The sequence below is a fragment of the Genypterus blacodes genome, unplaced genomic scaffold, assembly GCF_046128005.1.
Source record: "Genypterus blacodes isolate CSIRO-AG114 ecotype Tasmania unplaced genomic scaffold, CSIRO-AGI_Gbla_v1 ptg000015l_1, whole genome shotgun sequence".
Lineage (NCBI taxonomy): Eukaryota > Metazoa > Chordata > Actinopteri > Ophidiiformes > Ophidiidae > Genypterus > Genypterus blacodes.
This window is the reverse complement of record NW_027466829.1, coordinates 7,117,006-7,135,779: the sequence shown is the minus strand read 5'-3', so window position 1 is coordinate 7,135,779 and position 18,774 is coordinate 7,117,006. Positions and strand designations below refer to the sequence as shown.

Genomic DNA, 18,774 nt, shown 5'->3' with positions numbered 1-18,774 from the left:
TTTGCAATCTAAAAAAGCGTTTTAGTTTGACATTGACTCTTATATTGAGTCATTTTGTATATCGACCAGGATGCAGCGAATGAGGCGGAACCTTGTGAGACCATCTTGGGTCCTAGTCGGCTTTATTATTGTGCCGTACCGGCGCCTGCTCGCAGCTCTAAACCGAAGCTAACTTGCAGCTCGCCGCTCCTGTTGTCTCGTATCAACCTGCTCGGTATGTAACACAGCGTGAAAACGGTGAATAAGACACGGGTAACTCCTTAGTTGTAAAATCTTTCCTTGAATTTGTGAATTTAATAGAAGCAACGTAATGTAGCTCAGCGGCTTATCAACTGTAGCTTCAACTTTAGCCTGACTGATAGAATCCCTCCCACTGAAAGCATCAAATCAGTTCAAACTATAGCCGAGGTGTCACCGTTTTGTACTTAAAGCAAATGTAAATCTACTTTTGTGGCCCCAAATGGAGATGGAACACAAAGAATTCAGAAAATTCAAACGTAAAACATAAAATCAGCTTATTTGGTGCTTTCAATGTAAACAGAAGAGCTTTAAAATCTACTGTAACTCACTGGACACGAAAAATGGAAAATGAAACAAATATGAACGTGACACAATATTTTGTGACGTGTGTGTGTGAGAGAGAGAGAGAGAGAGAGAGAGAGAGAGGCTGATGGCTTTCTGTTAATGTGTTCAGTCTATTGAGTTAGTTTTTCTTTATCCTCTGCTTGCTTCTGCCTCTTTGCTCTGTGCAGATGTGATGTCTGATAAGCGTCAGCGTGCCAGAGTCCAGGGCTCCTGGGCCAAACAGCTACCAAAGCACTCAGGACCACCAGGTAGCAGAGACACAGACCTAGCTCCCCTCACAACATGACTTAGAACTGCTCATCTTAATAATTAATTGTTTATAAATGCTTAACGCTGAGATAACACGATAACCAGCACAACAGGTCCACATCCTCCATTCCTGTCACATGTTTGATTTCTAGTTGATTTTCTTCTGACACTTCTTACAGGAGGAACGTTACTAAACAACCAGCAACCTGCAGCTCGAAGTGCCAACCCAGCTTCTGCTTCATGGAAGAGTGAAGCACAGCAGACAGCCAAGACCTTTGAGTTCCAGCAGCCAGCTAAGGTAAACAAAGACTCACCTCAGACGTTTAGTTTAACAGCGTTTTAATATGGAAATACTCAGCTTTCCTCTTTTTCTTCTGTCCTCTCCACTGTACAGCTACTTAGAGAAGCCCCACCAGAAAAGACCATAAAGTAAGTAAAGTAACACCTTCACTTCATGTTGTCAACTAAGTGACTTCATTTCAAACAGATTAACGTCTCTTAAAGTTTATAAAGGCCTGGGTAAAATGTGTTTCCATGTCTTAAACATTACAATCACAATGTTTCAGCTTGTCCCTTTGCTGTGCTGTGTGCTTGTTGTGATGAACTAACAGCATTTATCTTTGGACAGAAGTGAAGGAGATTATGAGATCAGCCCCGGGCCATCAGGAGCGTCCAGGTGAGGAAGACTGAAAGAGGAGGAAGAAGGAATTAAAAAGTGAAAGCTTTAGAGAAGAGGATGAGTTTTCTGTGAATAGCTGTTGTCAAACCTCTTCCACTAGAGGGCGCCCCTCCCTCACAGATCCTGTAGCTCCTGGTGCCTGCGCCTCACTGCTGAATGTCCCAGCCAATGAGGCTGAGCTGTCCTCATTTATGCATTCATCTGATGCTTTATTCATGGGGTTGAATTGGAATTACTTTGAGGGTTACAGCAGAAGACAAGGTCACAAAAATAACACACATCAGGAGCAGGAAGTCCAAAGCACCATGACGACAGCCAATCTATAAGTCTGACAGTAACGGCTGCACTGCTCCGCTCTGCAGTAGAGACAATGACATCACTTCTCTGCCAAATGTGATCAAATCTATATGAACCAAACACAACAAGTGCTGTCACAGTGGAAGTGGGCGTTCAACTCTGTGACAAAGTTGTTTTCCTGCACCTGGCTGTCCTGGGATCTTCCTCATTTGTGTGTGTGTGTGTGTGTGTGTGTGTGCGCTCGTGTGTTGTCTTTCATGTGTGCAGGCTTCGTCTGCTTCCTGGGTTTCTTGCCCCAGAAGAGGCCGACTGGATGTTCAGTAAGCTGTTAGCAGAGCTGCCCTGGTCCCAGAAGACAAACTACAGACAGGGTGGGTACCAGCGCCCAGACGGGAAGACACACACAGGGGATGGAAGGAGAGTGTGTGTGGGGAAGGCTGGGGGGCCCAACATGCGGCCCCATGCGCCCATTCTGCCGCTGTGTGTAGGTTTTGTTTCATTATTGATTTGTGTGTGGTGAAGCTGTGTAACAATAGGCGACACTTATTAAAACACGCCACCCACACAGACACACACAGAAGTGAAGCTGTACTCAGTCCCCCCTTGCACGGTGGTGATGTGTGCCCGGTGCTCATTTTTGGTGTTTTCCTTTAAAGGGAAAGCAAAGCGTCTCCCCTCGCAGGTCGCACACACACGAGCATGTTGGGACGCGGCCCAGCTCCCAGCTCTCCCCTCGTCCCCTCCGTTTGTTATCCTGCCCGCTGCGTGATGCATGATGAAGACGAGGGAGGATGACGTCTCCCGAGCAGAGGGAGGCCCATGCATCACTCTGCAGACTGTCAGACCCGGTCCATGTGATGTTTTGGTTGAACGCTAAACGGTAGAGGGCCGCTGTTATTCCCCCGCCCACCCCCTGCTCTGTCATCCATCCTGTTCTCCTTTATGACCCTCATCAAGGTGTTGACTCACTCTTTCCACCCGTCGCACGTGATCCAGACTCGGGTACGGCCAGGTTAAGGTTTTGTTGATCCCTGTTTAAGTCAGGGCCATAAAAAGGGAAGGCCTCTAACATCCCGGCGTGTTTGGGTTCCGCTCTGTCCTCGTACCAGCCGACTGCCAAAACACATTAATGGCAGCGTGTCAGCGCTCCAGAGAGGTCTCACTGTTCCCAGAGAGGCAGAGATACACCGGGAGCAGCAGGGGAAGACGGAGACGGATGGAGGGACTTGGAGTTAGATGTTTGTTATTCTGTCTGCTGTCACTTTGGAGCTCTGGACTCAAACAGACTCAGGGTCCATTCTCCTCTGGCTGGAATTGAATGAAGTTGCCTTGACCCAGTTACTGCCGAGGTGCCCCTGAGCAAGGCACCGAACCCTCAATTGCTCCCCCCTCTGCGAAGGGTGGTAATATAATGTAATGTAAGTCGCTTTGGATAAAAGCGTCTGCCAAATGATCGTAATGTAATGTAATGTAATGTGTGAGTCATCTCATAGCCGCAGATTTTGGGTTTGGAGGGATGTGGTAGCTCAGCAGTCGTGAGCCGGCTTCTCACGCTTCTATCCATTTACAGATGGGACTTACGGGTTTAGCGGTAGAGCCAGTTGTTCCACATGTGGATTTCAGACGTCTTCTGCCTTCAGACTGACTCAGCTCTGTGTCGCTGCTTAGTTGGCTGGGCCTGTTGTTTATAACCAATCGGCAGCTTCAAAAGGGAATTAAGCTGTAGCTGTCACTCAAACTGCTTGTAACTTCTTCAGTAAAGGTGAAGATGTGTTTGTGTTAATGTAAAGGTGAACCTGTGTGTGTTGGTCCAGGTGAGGCGTACGATGAGCCCAGGCTGACCTGCTGGTATGGAGAGCTGCCTTATACCTACGCTCGATCCACCATGGCCGCCAACCCAGAGGTTAGACAGATGTTTTATTCTCCTCAGCCAACAAAACTCAATGGGAACAATAACATAGTTTTTTGTCTTCCTCCTCCTCTTCATCTCCTCCTCTTAGTGGCATCCTTTGCTGTTAACCCTCCGTGAGGCAGTGGAGCAGGCCAGCGGAAGTCGCTTCAACTCGCTGCTGTGTAACCTGTACAGGGACGGACACGACAGCATCGGCTGGCACAGCGACGACGAGGCCTCCCTGGGCGCCAGACCCACCATCGCCTCCCTCAGCCTGGGAGACACCCGGGTGTTCAGCCTCCGCAAGCAGCCTCCACCGGTGAGAGGGAGGGGAGAGCTGAGCCTGATTGGGTCTGTCCTGCTCCTAATGCAGTGTGTGTGGACTCTATATCAGCCTCAGAAATGACCTTAGATCTGCATGAACGCCTCTCTGACAGATTTCACACATTTTCATAGCTGTACCTCATAAATTTCAAAACTCTGCGTCCCGTTGTTAAACTCGCCGGGTTGCAGTTTGTGTGGTGGTTGGACTTGGGCTTGGCTCACAACATGGAGTCTTATCTTCAGCTTCTACTGAACACTGCCTAATAAAGCAGCAAATGCTTGACAAAGTCTAATAAAAACAGCAGAATGATGACAGAGGAGAGAGAGAATGTGGCAGCAGGATCCCAGAGGCAGTCAGAGGAGATGTGGACGCATTTAGTCGGCTTAAGTTAGGTAGTGTGTTTAGTTTGGCTGGAGCCTTCTGGTTATTTTAAGTGTCTCAGCATACATACACACGCAGATTACAAGGTGTGTGTGTGTGTGTGTGTGTGTGTGTGTGTGTGTGCGTGTGTGCGTGTGTGTGTGTGTGTGTTTTGCTATAGGAGGACAACGGCGACTACACCTATGTGGAGAGGATTCGAGTTCCTCTGAGTCACGGGACTCTGCTGCTAATGGAAGGAGCTACGCAGGATGATTGGCAGGTACAGTAGGTTCCTCCAGTCAATCAACAGCGGGCAGGGAACACCAAGATCAGGTGGTCACACAGCCTCACCCCTGCTTTAGTCACTTAGAGAGTTACACAACCTCAGCTGTACACATAAACGATGACCTCACACACAGAGCAACCCGCCCACCGCCGGGGACACTTACAGTAAACAATCACACACAGCGTCGGTCAGGTGAGATCAGGAGAGGAGGAGGTAGAGCGAGGACAAAGTGTGTTTGAGCGAGCGACAGGTAGGAGGTGGATATGGATGTGTGGGCTCCGTGGAACAGGTTTATATGTGTGTGAGGAGAGAGAGGGAGAGAGAGAGAGAGAGAGAGAGAGACCAAACAAAGAGGGAGAAGGTCAGGGGTTCTTTATGGCGACACCTCCTCGAGTATCTCAAGAAAGGTTTCATCTCTCCATGAAAGAAGTTCCCAGAGAGAGAGAAGATCACCGCAGCCATAACTCCTCACGCTTCAGCCGCCCGCCGTCCAAACCTGCCCACTAAAACTAAAACATCCCCGACTCTCCCTCCGACCCCGACTGAGAGGTTTGGAAATGAGCGCTAAGTATTTAACTAAACCTGTCAATCAAGAGTCCCTCCCTCTCACTCTGGACTCTCTCCTCTGACAGTGAGGAGGAGTAAGGAAACCTCTCAGCTCCTCGTGAGAAGATTCAGGAGAGAGAAAGAGAGAGAGAGAGGGTGTGTGTGTGTGTGTGTGTGTGTTCTGCAAGGACAGACATTATCACTGCAGAGGGAGACAAACAGTGTCTTCTGTCCCACAGGTCACATGGGCGGAGTGTGGTGGTTGTTGTCTGTTTTGCCTGTGTGTGTGTGTGTGTGTGTGTGTGTGTGTCAGCTGCAGAGTAAACACAGGAAGCGTGGGATACGTGACAGGCTGATGGACGCTGATGTTCCCGATCACATATTTACTAAATATACAGATGTAGATGTAGATGTTGATTGTACATTTAGAAGTTATATTCAGATCACAGTCAGATTGTCAGGGTTCCTACTTGCCACCTTGCACCTCTGCTACATATTCATCTTCTGATTTGATTGAATTGCAATTGTGACTGATTCTTCTGTCCAAACCAGCATCAGGTGTCTAAAGAGTACCATGACCGAGGCCCACGGGTCAACCTGACCTTCAGAACCATCCACCCAGAGCCAGAGGGCCACAGGCCGGGGACCAAGCTGCACTTCACTCCCAAGCAACCCTGAGGAGCCTCCGTGTGTGTGTGTGTGTGTGTGTGTGTGTCGTTTACACACACTGGGAAAGATTTGATGAGGTGAAGAGATGTTCAGGGACAAATGGAAGACGGCACGTTGGCCTGAGGAGGAAGCTGATCTTCTTCAGCTTCCTAAGCTTTAGTTTTAGTGTGTTTGGGTTTCATGTTGGCAAGTCATCATGTTTGTGTCACATGGCACAGGAAGGACTCCTCTTAATGTGTCGGTCTAGAATGATTCAGAAAAGTACAAATGCTTCCCATGCTTTTTATCTCAGAGAGTAGATTGGGAATAAAAATAAGTGAACGAACGAAGAAGTAATAAATCTAATTTCATCTCCATCAGGACTGGAATCAGTCAACGATCCTGCTGGGTGAGGATCAATCTGGCCCCTGAGAGAGGAGTGAAACAAAAAGTGAAACAAGGAGTGTAACAAAAGTGCAATACAGTCAAAAACTGGAGAGACAAAAGACTTCTGGTTTGTTTTGTGATTTTTATTTGTATTTGCCTGAAGCTTTCCTTTAATCTGAAACCAAATCCTCTTCATGTTTATCATACTGACATCACAGCCGCATGAATATCACACACACACACACACACACACACAGAAAGAGTTGATGTAAACAAGTTTTTTGTGTTTATTTTGTGATGCTGCAGAGAGTTTGTGTGTTTACAGTGACTTTGAGTGAGACTTTTGTTGTGGTTTATTAAAAACACATAATGGTGCTTTTGGCATTTTTCGTATCATAGTGGCGGCTTTGTACATTTCGTAAACAACAACATTAAACATGGATCTCTCAGAAATACACATTTCACCAGGATGATCCACTTCCTGTTGGACACCAGCTGTGACCTTGGAACCTCCAAAGAGCAGCAGTATCCCAGGAGTGTGTGTTGTAAACAGAGGCTGATGTGTAGTAACTTAAGTTGGTTGTTATCAAGACAGTGAAGTTACTTTTACTTTCCCTATGATAACATGAACAGACTTATCTCTGCCATTCTGTTCTATAGTATCTATAGTATATTTAGACAGTAATCTGCTGGCATCACCTTGCAGGTTGAGCTCCAATCATACCAGACACACTGCGTGTTGTGTATTAATAGTTGTTTGTGTGGCAGCGAGAACTCAACTCATACATATCATATTCAGAATGGTGAGGATATGTGAAGATGGCGTTGATATTGAAGCTGCATGTGATTGAATTGCGCTGAAAGGTTCTGGTTGAAAGGTGGTGAAAGAAGAAGAAGAAGAAGAATGGAGTGCAGGAAAGTTAGAGCGTGTAAGAGAATATGGGAAAGTTGAAAATATTGAATCTGATACGATGAAAGGAATCAAATATCAGAATGTGACTGAAATGATTGCTTAACTAGAAGCTTGGAAGAAAACTGAGTGAAAACGATGATTTGACGGTGCTTCATACACACGCAGCAGTGTCATGTATGTCTGGAGTTGACAGTATGTTGGAACCTGAGCACCACTTGACTCTGACAAACACCGTAAGCTCACTGTCAGCAGCCGGCTCCTTAACGAGATTTTCCATGTACCTTTCCATCAGTGCAGCACTCACTGTAGCCATGACAACTTCCTCAGCTGCCCCATCTGCCTCCTGCTTCACTCTGGTGCTGCTGATGGGTCGGAGCATTAACGTGAACGCTGTAACGACAATCAGGTTTATAAAAGCTACAGTCCGTCTTCTTCCTCCGTCTCTCTTTTCCTCTTCTTTTGTCTGCAAATGTCTTCGGTAGCACAGGAGAGAACATTGCACTCATCTCACTGTAACTGTGAGTTATAGAGGAAGAGGCTGCAGTGAGGAAGCAGTAGTTTGTGGGTCTGGACTCTGTGTGTGGTTGTTGTGCAGGTGAACAAAAGCACCGTTGTGTGCTCGGCGTTTGACTTGCCGAGGAACAGAGTGGAACACTTTGTGCTTGAACAGATCATCACTGAGTGTTTAATTTGGTTTTAGGACTCCCTCTTAGTCCCAAGCTGGAGTGTTTGTTCAGTTTCCCTTAGGGTTAAGCACACGGAGCTCGACCAGATGACTGCTCAGGTGTGTATTGAGAGAGGAGATCACCGTGAAAAGAGACTTTACAGTATCAGAAAGACACACAATCATTAAGTCCTGATATTTGGCTTCTTTCTGCTTCGTGTTCATCCTGAAAAGTTTCACTTTGTCTCCCTGGACAAATATTTACATTCACCAAGGAGGATTTGTTTGTGGGTCATCAGCCAAGGAATGTTATTGTCGATTCTGAGGCAAATCTAGTACATTTTTGAAGGTTTTTCCCAAATTTAGGCCATTGACAACCATTCCGACTGCTTCTCCTGTCTTAACACTAAACTGCCAGTAGATGGTAGCAGAGCCTCAGCGTGGTACAGCGAGCTTAAGCACCAAAACACTGGATATCATCATGTTCATGGTTCATGGCAGACAAATGTTCACAAAATTGCAGGTTTTAGGTGTTAGCAAGTTAGACAGAAATTCAGTGACTCATCACTTTTAGCTCAGTCAGTGTATAGACACAAAGTCTTCCTGTATCTCCATCACTTCCCTTTTCCTGGCTTGTTATTGCAGACTGTTTCCATTCTGCCAGGAAAGCACCCTGGCATGCCACACGATACCTAGCTAACAAGCTTCCCCGCGTTCCTGTATTAGCCTCTGTTTGCTGGGTTTGATCCCGACATGTGTTTTCTGAGCTGGAAGCGTGGGGGTTTACTGGAGCTGGTGTTTGCCCCCCCCCTGTCCCCTTTTAGCCACTGGACGCACCGTGTGGATTACATCCAATTAGGTCTCAGTGTAGCAACATTCCGGTCCGTGCTGTGGACTGTAGCCACCTGATTACCAGCAGCTAGCATCTGTAACTCCACTTTAGCAGCCAGCGGACCAGAAGCCTTTCTAATCATGTTCTTGATTAAGGAGCTTAGGATGGGATAAAGAAGAATGGAGACAAACGCAAACTGAACCTAATCCATATCCATATATACTGTACACTTTGTACTGTAAGCAGAGATGCAGCAGTGTTTCATAATGTTACACACTGACCTCCATTATGAGCCTGGAAAGTCTGAACCGGTTGAGTTTTGGATGTTTAATGCATGTAGAAGTATAATAGCTTCCATTAGCGCAGGTTGATATCAGGAGTTAAAGCATAATGCAGTTCTGTTTGGAATCCCCGTGATCCGTGTAGGGATCCATTCAAAAGGCCGGCAGACCTTCAGACCGCCATTGACCAGGTTTGGACTCAACGTAAATGCCAGAGTCACTTAAGTCTCAAGCCATTGAGGAGAAGAGAAGAGTCTTGTGTTGTGTGTTCAGGTCTTTGGACATTTGAACCTTTGAGCTGTTTGTAAAGTCTGACACCAAATCCCTGACGTCCATTTTAGGGAACTTTTCTGAATAAAAATAAATCTGTGTTGCAAATTTGGTCCATGAGCTCTGTTTGTATGTGTGTGAATGTGTCTGTGTGTGTGTAGTAACAAGTCTGGTTGTGAAAACTGGGTCAGGCCTGCTGCATTATGGGAAACCTGACCTGGCGTCTTTCAGGAGAGCAGTGAACGTCTCCATCACGTTCCGTCTTCTGTAGCTCCAAACGTTCACAGCCTGTAATATATGTACAGTACATCAAATGAGTTATTTTGCCCGTGAGTGTGTGTGACTGTGTGTGTGTGTTTTGTTTAATTCTCAGTTTAAGTGCTGCCTGGAGCCGTGCTGTGTTTTGGTGGGAAGCTGCTCTGGGAACGAGCTGACCGATACTCTTCACCCTGTCAGCTCTGCTCCCTCCCTCCCTCCTCCCCTGGGCTTCATGGCTCCACTTCATGCTTCTTCACGTCGTCTTCTCCTCTACCACCCTCTTCCTCTTAAAAAAAAAGTGCTCCCTCATGCTGTGTGTGTGTGTGTGTGTGTCTGTCTGTCTGTCTGTCTGTCTGTCTGTCTGTCTGTCTGTCTGTCTGTCTGTGTGTGTGTGTACATGTTGGTGGCTCTTCCAGTGTATTCTACAGTTGTGTGTATAGATGCACGTCTCTCTTGTCCAGGTGTTCTGTCCTCCTGTTCTCTCTTCTGAAACAAAACAAAACAGTATGAGTGGCGTTGTTATCTGAGGTCACACGTGTCCGCTCAGTGTAAACAGCCACAGTGTTTCTGGGTGGGAATATGTCCCAGTCTCTGAGTCCTCATCTATAAATATCTGTGTTGTCCCTTTGCTGTGTCCCTGACTCACGCTCAGGCTGCGGGGGGATGGGGGGGGGGGGGGGGCATCTTGACCGGGGCTAGCCCCCGAGAAAGAAGTCTGTTTACTGATGATTGTGTTTGCCTCTCCTGCTGTTTGGAGCAGCATTGTGGCAGGGGGACGTGGAAACGTCACAACAAGGGAGCTGGCACACACTTGTGTTGATAGAGAACATACACACACACACACACACACAATGTGAGATAAACAAGAACACATTCAACTAATTTTAAAGCAACAGGCAGTTTTGTGGTAATAGATGCCCAAACTTTTTTCCTCCATATTCCACATCAGATGGACCAAAGATCGTCTCTCTGCACTCACACACACACACACACACACACACACACACACACACTCCACACTGATCCCTGCAGCGGGACGCAGGACATAGCTGAGGTGTTATGTGACTTACCAACTTTGGCCCCCCTCCTCTCCGCAGTCCCCTGACATTTAGGGTTGGTTGCCATGGTAACAGGGGTTTACTGGCACAGTGGGTACAGGCTGATTCGCCGGTCCGGGAATGTGGCCTGTGGCGTGTACCTCACCTCCTGACCCCCCTCAGACCTGGGTAATGGATTTTCCTCTCTATCTATCTATCTATCTATCTATCTATCTATCTATCTATCTATCTATCTATCTATCTATCTATCTATCTATCTATCTATCTATCTATCTATCTGTCTGTCTGTCTGTCTGTCTGTCTGTCTGTCTGTCTGTCTGTCTGTCTGTCTGTCTGTCTGTCTGTCTGTCTGTCTGTCTGTCTGTCTGTCTGTCTGTCTGTCTGTCTGTCTGTCTGTCTGTCTATCTATCTATCTATCTATCTATCTATCTATCTATCTATCTATCTATCTATCTATCTATCTATCTATCTATCTATCTATCTATCTATCTATCTATCTATCTATCTATCTATCTATCTATCTATCTATCTATCTATTTATGTGTGTGTGTTAAAAGGGCGCTCAAGTGATTGATTAATCAGGTTGGACCTTAATGGCACTGTTGACACGTTAGGTTCACGTAATCTTTGTTGTGCCTGTGGTTTTGTGTCGGCGGCCCGGGGCGTCTTTCTGCAGAGGATCACGCTGAGACCTGGCTTCTGGGTTTTTAATTGAGTTGGGAGAGAGAGAGAGAGAGAGAGAGAGAGAGAGAGAGAGAGAGAGAGAGAGAGAGAGAGAGAGAGGATCTCACTGTAAACATGTTTTAGTGAGAACAACTTTATAGCCATTTTACGTCCGTGTGTGTTTCCATTACCACATTTGGATGTTGCATTGCATGCTGGGTAAATTGTAAAACAAGAAGCTGTAAAACCAAAACACACCTTGCTGTTTAAATAGCCGCATGGTGGCGCTATCCACTCCTCTTGGCTCCAAGCTCTGACTTCACACCACCTTTCAATGAAATTCACTCTGTAGTCATGCAGAACACACACACACACACAAACACAACTGAACACTACAACCTCATTACAGACATGATAATATTTGGTGCTCTTCATAATGAGTTTTGGTTTCCGTCCCCATCATTGCTTGACCTCTCTCTCTCTCTCTCTCTCTCTCTCTCTCTCTCTCTCTCTCTCCCTGTCTCTCTCTCTCTCCGTCCCCCCTTCTTTCTCTCTTTCTGTCTTCACACAGGCTTCGTCTCTTGTCTCTTGTCTCTTTCCGCCTCGGTGTGACATAACTAATTACAAATAATCCCTTAAATTTAGCCCTGTAACCAAAGCCACAAACACACACACACACACACAAACACACAGACACACAGATACACACACACACACACACACAGTGACATTACTATGGCAGCAGGATGGAATCATATGAAAGTCAAGCCTGTGTGTTAATTAAGCCTTGGTTCTCTTTATGTGTTGCCCTTATTTCTGTTTGTGTTTCCTAACCTGCAGAGACACAAAGTGTTTCTAATGACAAAGTCAATGTTTATACACACAGAGAGTCACACATACTGGCTCAACATCCCATTGAAGGCTGATGGCCTGCTGATTGTCATCTGTTTAAAGGTGTAGCAGTGTGAAAGATCAGGATCAGGGTCAAATAAGGTCTTAGTATTATTATAATCATTATTATTATTACAAACACACAGGACATAGAGGAGGTGAGGCTGGATTACATAATGTGGTAGGATGGAGCCGGGCAGCACACAGGAGGAGATGGGCAGGGAAATAGTTCAAGCATTTCCTAAAAGAGTTGGAGCCTTAAACCCTCTGTGTCTTTTTTCCAATTTTGGGCTTAAAATTTTTACTTTTCTCGAAACAATCATACATTATGAAAAACTATGAAAATAAAGTAAATTATGTATGTTTATAATATACTGTATATGTGCAGCCCTGGTACAACCACACAGATCCACACACACACACACACAGTTCTTGGCTTACATGCTGCTGATTGATAACTATGGTGCAACACTTCTGATCCCCTCTAAATGTGTCATCAAATAAAAAGCCACACTAAATTAAATGGACACCGACATGTAAGAGCTGAGCATCCACATACACACACACCCATGAACATACACACACGCACACACTTCTTTAAAGGAAGTAAAAATGGCATATGATGTCATTTGAGTGGCAGCTGTTGGGGTGACTTTAGTTCCACTAAAAATAGAGCAAAGGAGCATTTGCATTGCATCTATGACATACAACCTTCTTAACTGTTTGTGAGGCTGTGCGTGCACGTGTGTGTGTGTGTGTGTGTGTGTGTGTGTGTGTAACAAGAAACAGGGTGACCTAGTCTCTGTCTAATCCTCTTGAGGTGTCATCTTAGGAATGCATGACGGAGCAGGAGTCATTTTGAAGTATCCCATCCCTCCTGTAAAGTGTGCAACCGTGTGAGAGCAGGCGCATGATGTCAGCCATGGAGAAACCCAAAAGCTGTGGCCTCAGCACGCCTAAACTCAACACTGCCGTAGTTCCCTTTGGCTAAGCTCATTTGAGTCAGTGCGGAGGACGCTGGGGTTCGCTCATGTCTTGATGGTGTTTGTTTACATGTTGCCTTGCACACCGTGACAGTGGCTGTGGTCATGGTAACCTTCACAGGCACAGCTCTCCATCACCATATTAGGGATGGCAGTGATTTCTAAGTAACTCTGTACGTTGGTGAACTGATTCTTCACCGCCTATAGATTCTAACTCTGGGTTTTATGTTGGTGGTCCAGGTTGACTTCCTCCACCTGGCTCACCAAACATGATCTTTCTCATGCAGGAGAGAAAGAATCTGTGAATGAAACCAACCTGTGTCACCTCACTGACATCATACCAGATCATTTTAGTCCTTACACTTCCAGTTAACACGGTGTAATGTGTTAACTGGGATGATGCTGTAGTCCTTGATGAGTCTGTGGTGTTTGTGTGTGTGTGTTGCCTTGACAACATGACAGATATGACAGAGCTCAACATCCTGTGTGACCCGTTACCCTCCTCATCATCAGCAACTGTCACACCAAGCAGTCATATTTTTTAAATATACACAGTTTATTTTTATTTATTTTATTTCATTTTATTTTATTTTATTTTATTTTATTTTATTTTATTTTATTTTATTTTATTTTATTTTATTTTATTTTATTTTATTTTATTTTATTTTATTTTTCTCCCTTTGTTTCTGGCTTCTTCAGCACATTTGTTTACATTAATCCTTTAAATCTGGACTGGGAAGGACAAATTGTGGAAAATGAGTAAATTTCTCACGTAGCAGTTTCACAGTGTGGTGCATGAGGAGGACGTCTCCGCTGGCTGCTGCTGTATATGTGTGTCATTGTGTGTCTGTGTGTGTAGAGTGAGGAGAGCAGCTCGGGGGGACATTGTTTACGTCTCTCTGTAGATGTGTGTGTACACATTACAGTACGTCAGTGTGTATTATGTAAGCAGAGCTGCCGCCGTGTTTCTAACCAAACAGCCCAGTGTGAGTCTCTGTGTTTATACTCTGATTTTACATTTGAATGGCTGTGACTTGAAATAGATAAAAGTCAGAAACTCCAGCAGCTACATGCTAATAACGCTGCTGTGGCTCTTTAAGTTCAACTGTTTATATGAGCAGGCTGCTCTGCTATCACATGACCAGCTGTCACTCACAGATCTGCTTTGATCCTGGCGGGCAGGTCAAAGGTTAAACGTGACTCATTCATTATGAGTTGCACATATGCAAATAAATATAGAGATATAGAGAATATAGAATAAGAGAGAATCATCCACAGGTACATGTCTGTCTCTCTGTTTCTGTCCATTTCAGTGGTGATTGTCTTCTCCTAATGTCTCGCTGAGCGCTCCACACATCTCCTGCTCAGACCCCCACCAGCACTCACACCCATCCATATGCACACATGCTCTATTTTTGGGGGGTTCAACTCTGACTGGCTGACTGCTAGGGAGGCCGGAACCATGACTGAGAGAGTGGGAGGGACCTGGCAGGGAAGGGAGAGGGGGAGTGAGAGAGAGAGAGAGTGAGAGAGAGAGAGGGCTGTGAGCTGCTATAAAAGCATGTGCAGAGCTGTCAGTGACATTAGCTTCAGCAGACTGAGACTCACAAACAACTAAAGGCAAGCAGAGAGAGAGAGAGAGAGAGACAGAGACAGAGACAAAGCTCCGGTGCAGTGGAGTGAAGAGCCGAGCCACCCGACCGCATCACAAGCAGTTGTTTCCCACAGACTCATCATCTTCATCGTCCCTGGACTCGGAGGTTTCAGAAGTGTCCGTTCCACTTGGATTTGGAAGCAAAAGGAGACTTTTTTTCAAATAAAGCAGAACACCTGAAAGGGAGAAGACAGAGAACTTTGGGACGTGCAAAGGCATCGCTGCTGTTGCATTAGAGTCTAACTAGAATCCCCTTCCTACCCATTTCTGCTGTTGTTCCACCGATGGCTGCTGTGCGTCAGATGCCTGTGGAGGCCTCAGGCTTCCACGTCCTGCCGGCTCACCTGATGGCCTCAGCCATGGAGGAGTTCCCCCAGCAGCTGCCTGTCCCCAAGAGCCCGGCCAGGGGAAAGAGCCGCTCCAGGCGACCACGCGAGGCTCGCTTCAAGACTCAGCCCGTCACCTTTGCCGAGATCGCAGAGGTGGAGGAGGAGGGCTCCTCGCCGCTGGAGGAAGAGAGGGCACGCCGCTCCTTCCTGCAGTCGCTGGAGAACCTGCGGCGGAGCACCCAGACCCTCCACTGCCCACCTGGAGCCCTCCATCACGGCTGCACCGCCACACCCACTCAGGCCAGCATGGACTCCAGTGACTCTGATTCCACCCAGTGAGGAGCAGGAGGATCCCATCGCTCAGAGTAACTTCCCCCTGTATCACGCTTCGCCTTGACACCGCTTCAAACGGAGGCCAGCAGAAGTGAAGCAGCCGGGCCTGTGTGTGAGCTGCTGCTGTCCTAAAGATCTATATACTAACATATCAGTACATGTTGCTCTAAGATGCACTTGTATAGTTGTAAACAAAGCGTCCCAGTGCCACAGGCTGCTTACTGCTGTGTAAGTGTAGCACATGACTCAGTGTTCCACACACTGCTGTGACTCTCTCTCTCACATGTATTCCTTTTCTACGACAGCGACGTTTCAAAGACGAAAGATGGTCGATATTTGTCCACTTTAAAAGTTGTGTAGGTTTTTTTTTTCAATCCAGATTTTCTATCTGACCAGTCACCATGGAGACGGCCGCTCCATGCAGCGTGTTAGTGTTGTGACTTACAACATTGTAAATCTATTGACTAAGCAGTGAGAGTGAGCTGGGCGTCACTGAAGCATAGAGCAGCTTTAATAGAGCAGCTTTACACAGCACAGCTTCACTTTCACACAGTGGAATCTTGACTTTCATTCCTGAGCAGAACGCCTCTAAATGTCTTTATTTATTCTTTCATTTTGTTCATAACCAAGTGGAGTTCTAGATTTTATTTTATTATTCCTGCTGACTTCTAAAGTCACCTTAACTTTATACATCATATTGTTTTCTGTTATATTTCCTGTGTGTTATAATCATGTTGCTTTGTCATATGTACTTAAATAAATATTTTTCAAATACTTGGAGTCGTTTCATTTAGGAGCTGCAAACACAGACAGCAGCAGACTGATCACCTGGTGGAGGTATGAAGGTCAAAGCTTCAGCACCGACACAAAGGATCCATGAGAAGTGTTGATATAAGATGGAGAGGTTTAAACTGAACAGATCAAACTGAACTGACTGAGTTCAGTTTGATGTGTTCAGTTTAAACACACACACACACACACACACACTGGGGGCTTGACCTCAGTCTGCAGCAGCCTGTCTGGGTTTGTGACGCACTTCAGTAATGTTGCATCACTGAACTCAAACAGCAACAAACAGCCACCATCCTGAGTCTAAGACTGAGACTGAGTCTGAGTCTGAGTCTGAGACAAAGGCTAAGACTGAGACTTTGCCACTATAAATAGACTGTGATGAAGTCAAATGAAGCAGATGTATTTTGTAATATCACACTGTGGTCATGAAATCATGTTCATGCTGAACTACAAACCATCTGCTCAGGACGACCCCGACCCTGCTGCTATGGGAAACAAACCAAGTGCAACCGCTCATGTTTTAACACTTCCTGTCTTCCAGCCAATTGGGAGGGTGGACAAACACCAGCTGGATGCTCACGCCATCACTCTCTCTCTCTCTCTCTCTCTCTCTCTCTCTCTCTCTCTCTCTCTCTGTGACACACACACACGTTCGTCATCGTTTGCCCAGTGCTGCTGACATACTTGCCATATCCTCGGCGGAATATGTTTTTGTGTATGTAACCAGGCAATTTGCGTCACCACACCTTTGCTGTGGGAATGAGGGATGAAGAGAAGAGGAGAGGAGAGGAGAGGAGAGGAGAGGAGAAGAGAGGAGAGGAGAGGAGAGGAGAGGAGAGGAGAGGAGAGTATTTGTGGTCTCATGTCTGACAGATTGCTTGAGTTCGTGACCTCTTTCTCTAGCAACCTACTTTTCATGTTGCTGTGGAGATCAGTGAGTGTGTGAGATGGTGGAGAGCATCAGTCAGATGAACCTAATGGTCCCTCCCAGTCTAATCAGAGCCATCAGAGATACTTCTCAGTAAACTGGTGTGTACAGGTGAAAGGGTGAGATCTCACCTGGTGATGTGTGCAGTGTCACTGGAAACACGCCAGCTCACTGCAGACACACAACGTCAGGCTCCTGCCACCTAGAAGCTGCAGCTTATGTGGGACAGACTGTACCAACACTAAAGAGCCAAAGAACCCAAACCCAGAGAGAGGAAGCTGGAGCTGAGGGTACATCATGTGTCTACTTCATGATCCTGGAGTGACAGTAGAGGCGCCTTGAGAGGTACAACCACTGCTTTAAGTGCACTAAAGTAATGACGACTGAGTGCTGGAGTCTGACTAGCCGGGCAGAGTGACACAGAGCAGACGGGTGTCAAGGCTCTGACGTGTCTGACAGGCAGACATACAACTGTAAGGGAAATTACTTCTTTTCATCTGGTACACAGATCAACAGAAGATATCAGAATGTTTTCTTTATTCTTACAGGGAACAACCACGTATACAGAATGAGTCTTACACTGTATTTCCTCGAAATAACTTCACCCAGAGCATAACCGCCATTACTTTGTGATCAAGTCGGCATGTGAGAGCTTCCTTTAGATCCCTCCTCACTGAGCTGCATTTCCTTCCCACGGGTTAGTTATGGTTGAAAACACTGTGTCTGGAAATTGATAATCAATCACAGAGTATTCCCAGTGAAGCTGAGCTGCAGCTGCTATGTGTTGGTTAATGTCACTGTAGTATAAAACAGACGTAAGCACTTGATCATTTGCTTCCTGTTATGTGTAAAGCGTTCACTGTTCATTTAAAGGAAGCTGTTTTTGTTTTGGTCTTAGTTCTAGTTTGCTTCTCGTTTAATGGAAAGTATTGATGTGTTTTGCCTCTTGTTTGTCCATTTCTTTTCTGTGGTACCAGCAGTAGATTTGATTATTTTGTGCTCAGGGTTTTGTGGAGTACTTTGCTTTTACTAAATGTCCCCAAAACACAGCACTCTGTTCTACTGTTTGTTTTTACTGCAAACACAAGTCGTGAGGCCGGTCTGTACTGGGAGAAGAGGGCTTGATGGTCAGTAATGGGTATTTAAGTAGGCAGGTGACTGAAGATTTACGCAACAAACAGAATTGCATTTACATCTTGGCCACCATCAAGGCCTGGAAGAAAAATGAATAATTTATGCACTCTCACCAGGTGTGGTACTTTTGTGTGTGTGTGTGTGTGTGTGTGTGTGTGTGTGTGTGTGTGGGTGGGTGGGTGTGTGCATCATACACCACTTTGAACCCTTTGATCTTTGCAATTTAAAAAAGTAACAATTATGTGTGATGTGATTGAGCAGAAAAATGGAAATAAGAAGGGAACACTGACCCCTGGTGACAGCTTCTGAAAGCAACAGTTTAACACCGTTTCAAATGTACTTGACAAGATTACACTGTCACGATCTTAATCCTACAAGTTCTACGAACACAGAATGAAAGAATGAACATTCTGGCAAAAATAAAATGTAAATGCTCATGTTAATAAATTATATGCGATCTCAAAAATCTCCAATTCTGGGTATTTCTGGCATTACTGGGACAGATTTTGATCATCTTCTTATTTCCTTTCCGGCTGAC

The 18,774-nt window shown here is 45.9% G+C and overlaps 2 protein-coding genes across 2 annotated transcripts in view; both read left to right on the top strand.

Annotated features, from left to right (window-relative positions):
• The window catches only part of cunh11orf96 (chromosome unknown C11orf96 homolog), a 60,253-nt gene extending 44,096 nt beyond the window's left edge, over nucleotides 1–16,157 (top strand). The window contains exon 2 of the mRNA XM_076171495.1: nucleotides 14,709–16,157. Coding sequence (XP_076027610.1) covers nucleotides 15,005–15,388 — 384 coding nt within the window. The 5' untranslated portion in view covers nucleotides 14,709–15,004 and the 3' untranslated portion in view covers nucleotides 15,389–16,157. The remainder of the gene's footprint in view (nucleotides 1–14,708) is intronic.
• alkbh3 (alkB homolog 3, alpha-ketoglutarate dependent dioxygenase) lies at nucleotides 144–6,188 on the top strand. The gene is made up of 10 exons (XM_076138330.1): nucleotides 144–214; nucleotides 753–833; nucleotides 1,014–1,132; nucleotides 1,229–1,263; nucleotides 1,463–1,510; nucleotides 2,078–2,181; nucleotides 3,625–3,713; nucleotides 3,811–4,020; nucleotides 4,568–4,666; nucleotides 5,771–6,188. Exons 2-10 carry the CDS (start codon nucleotides 758–760, stop codon nucleotides 5,894–5,896), a joined length of 906 nt encoding a protein of 301 aa, XP_075994445.1. The 5' UTR covers nucleotides 144–214; nucleotides 753–757; the 3' UTR covers nucleotides 5,897–6,188.
• Nucleotides 16,158–18,774: the final 2,617 nt, after the last annotated feature.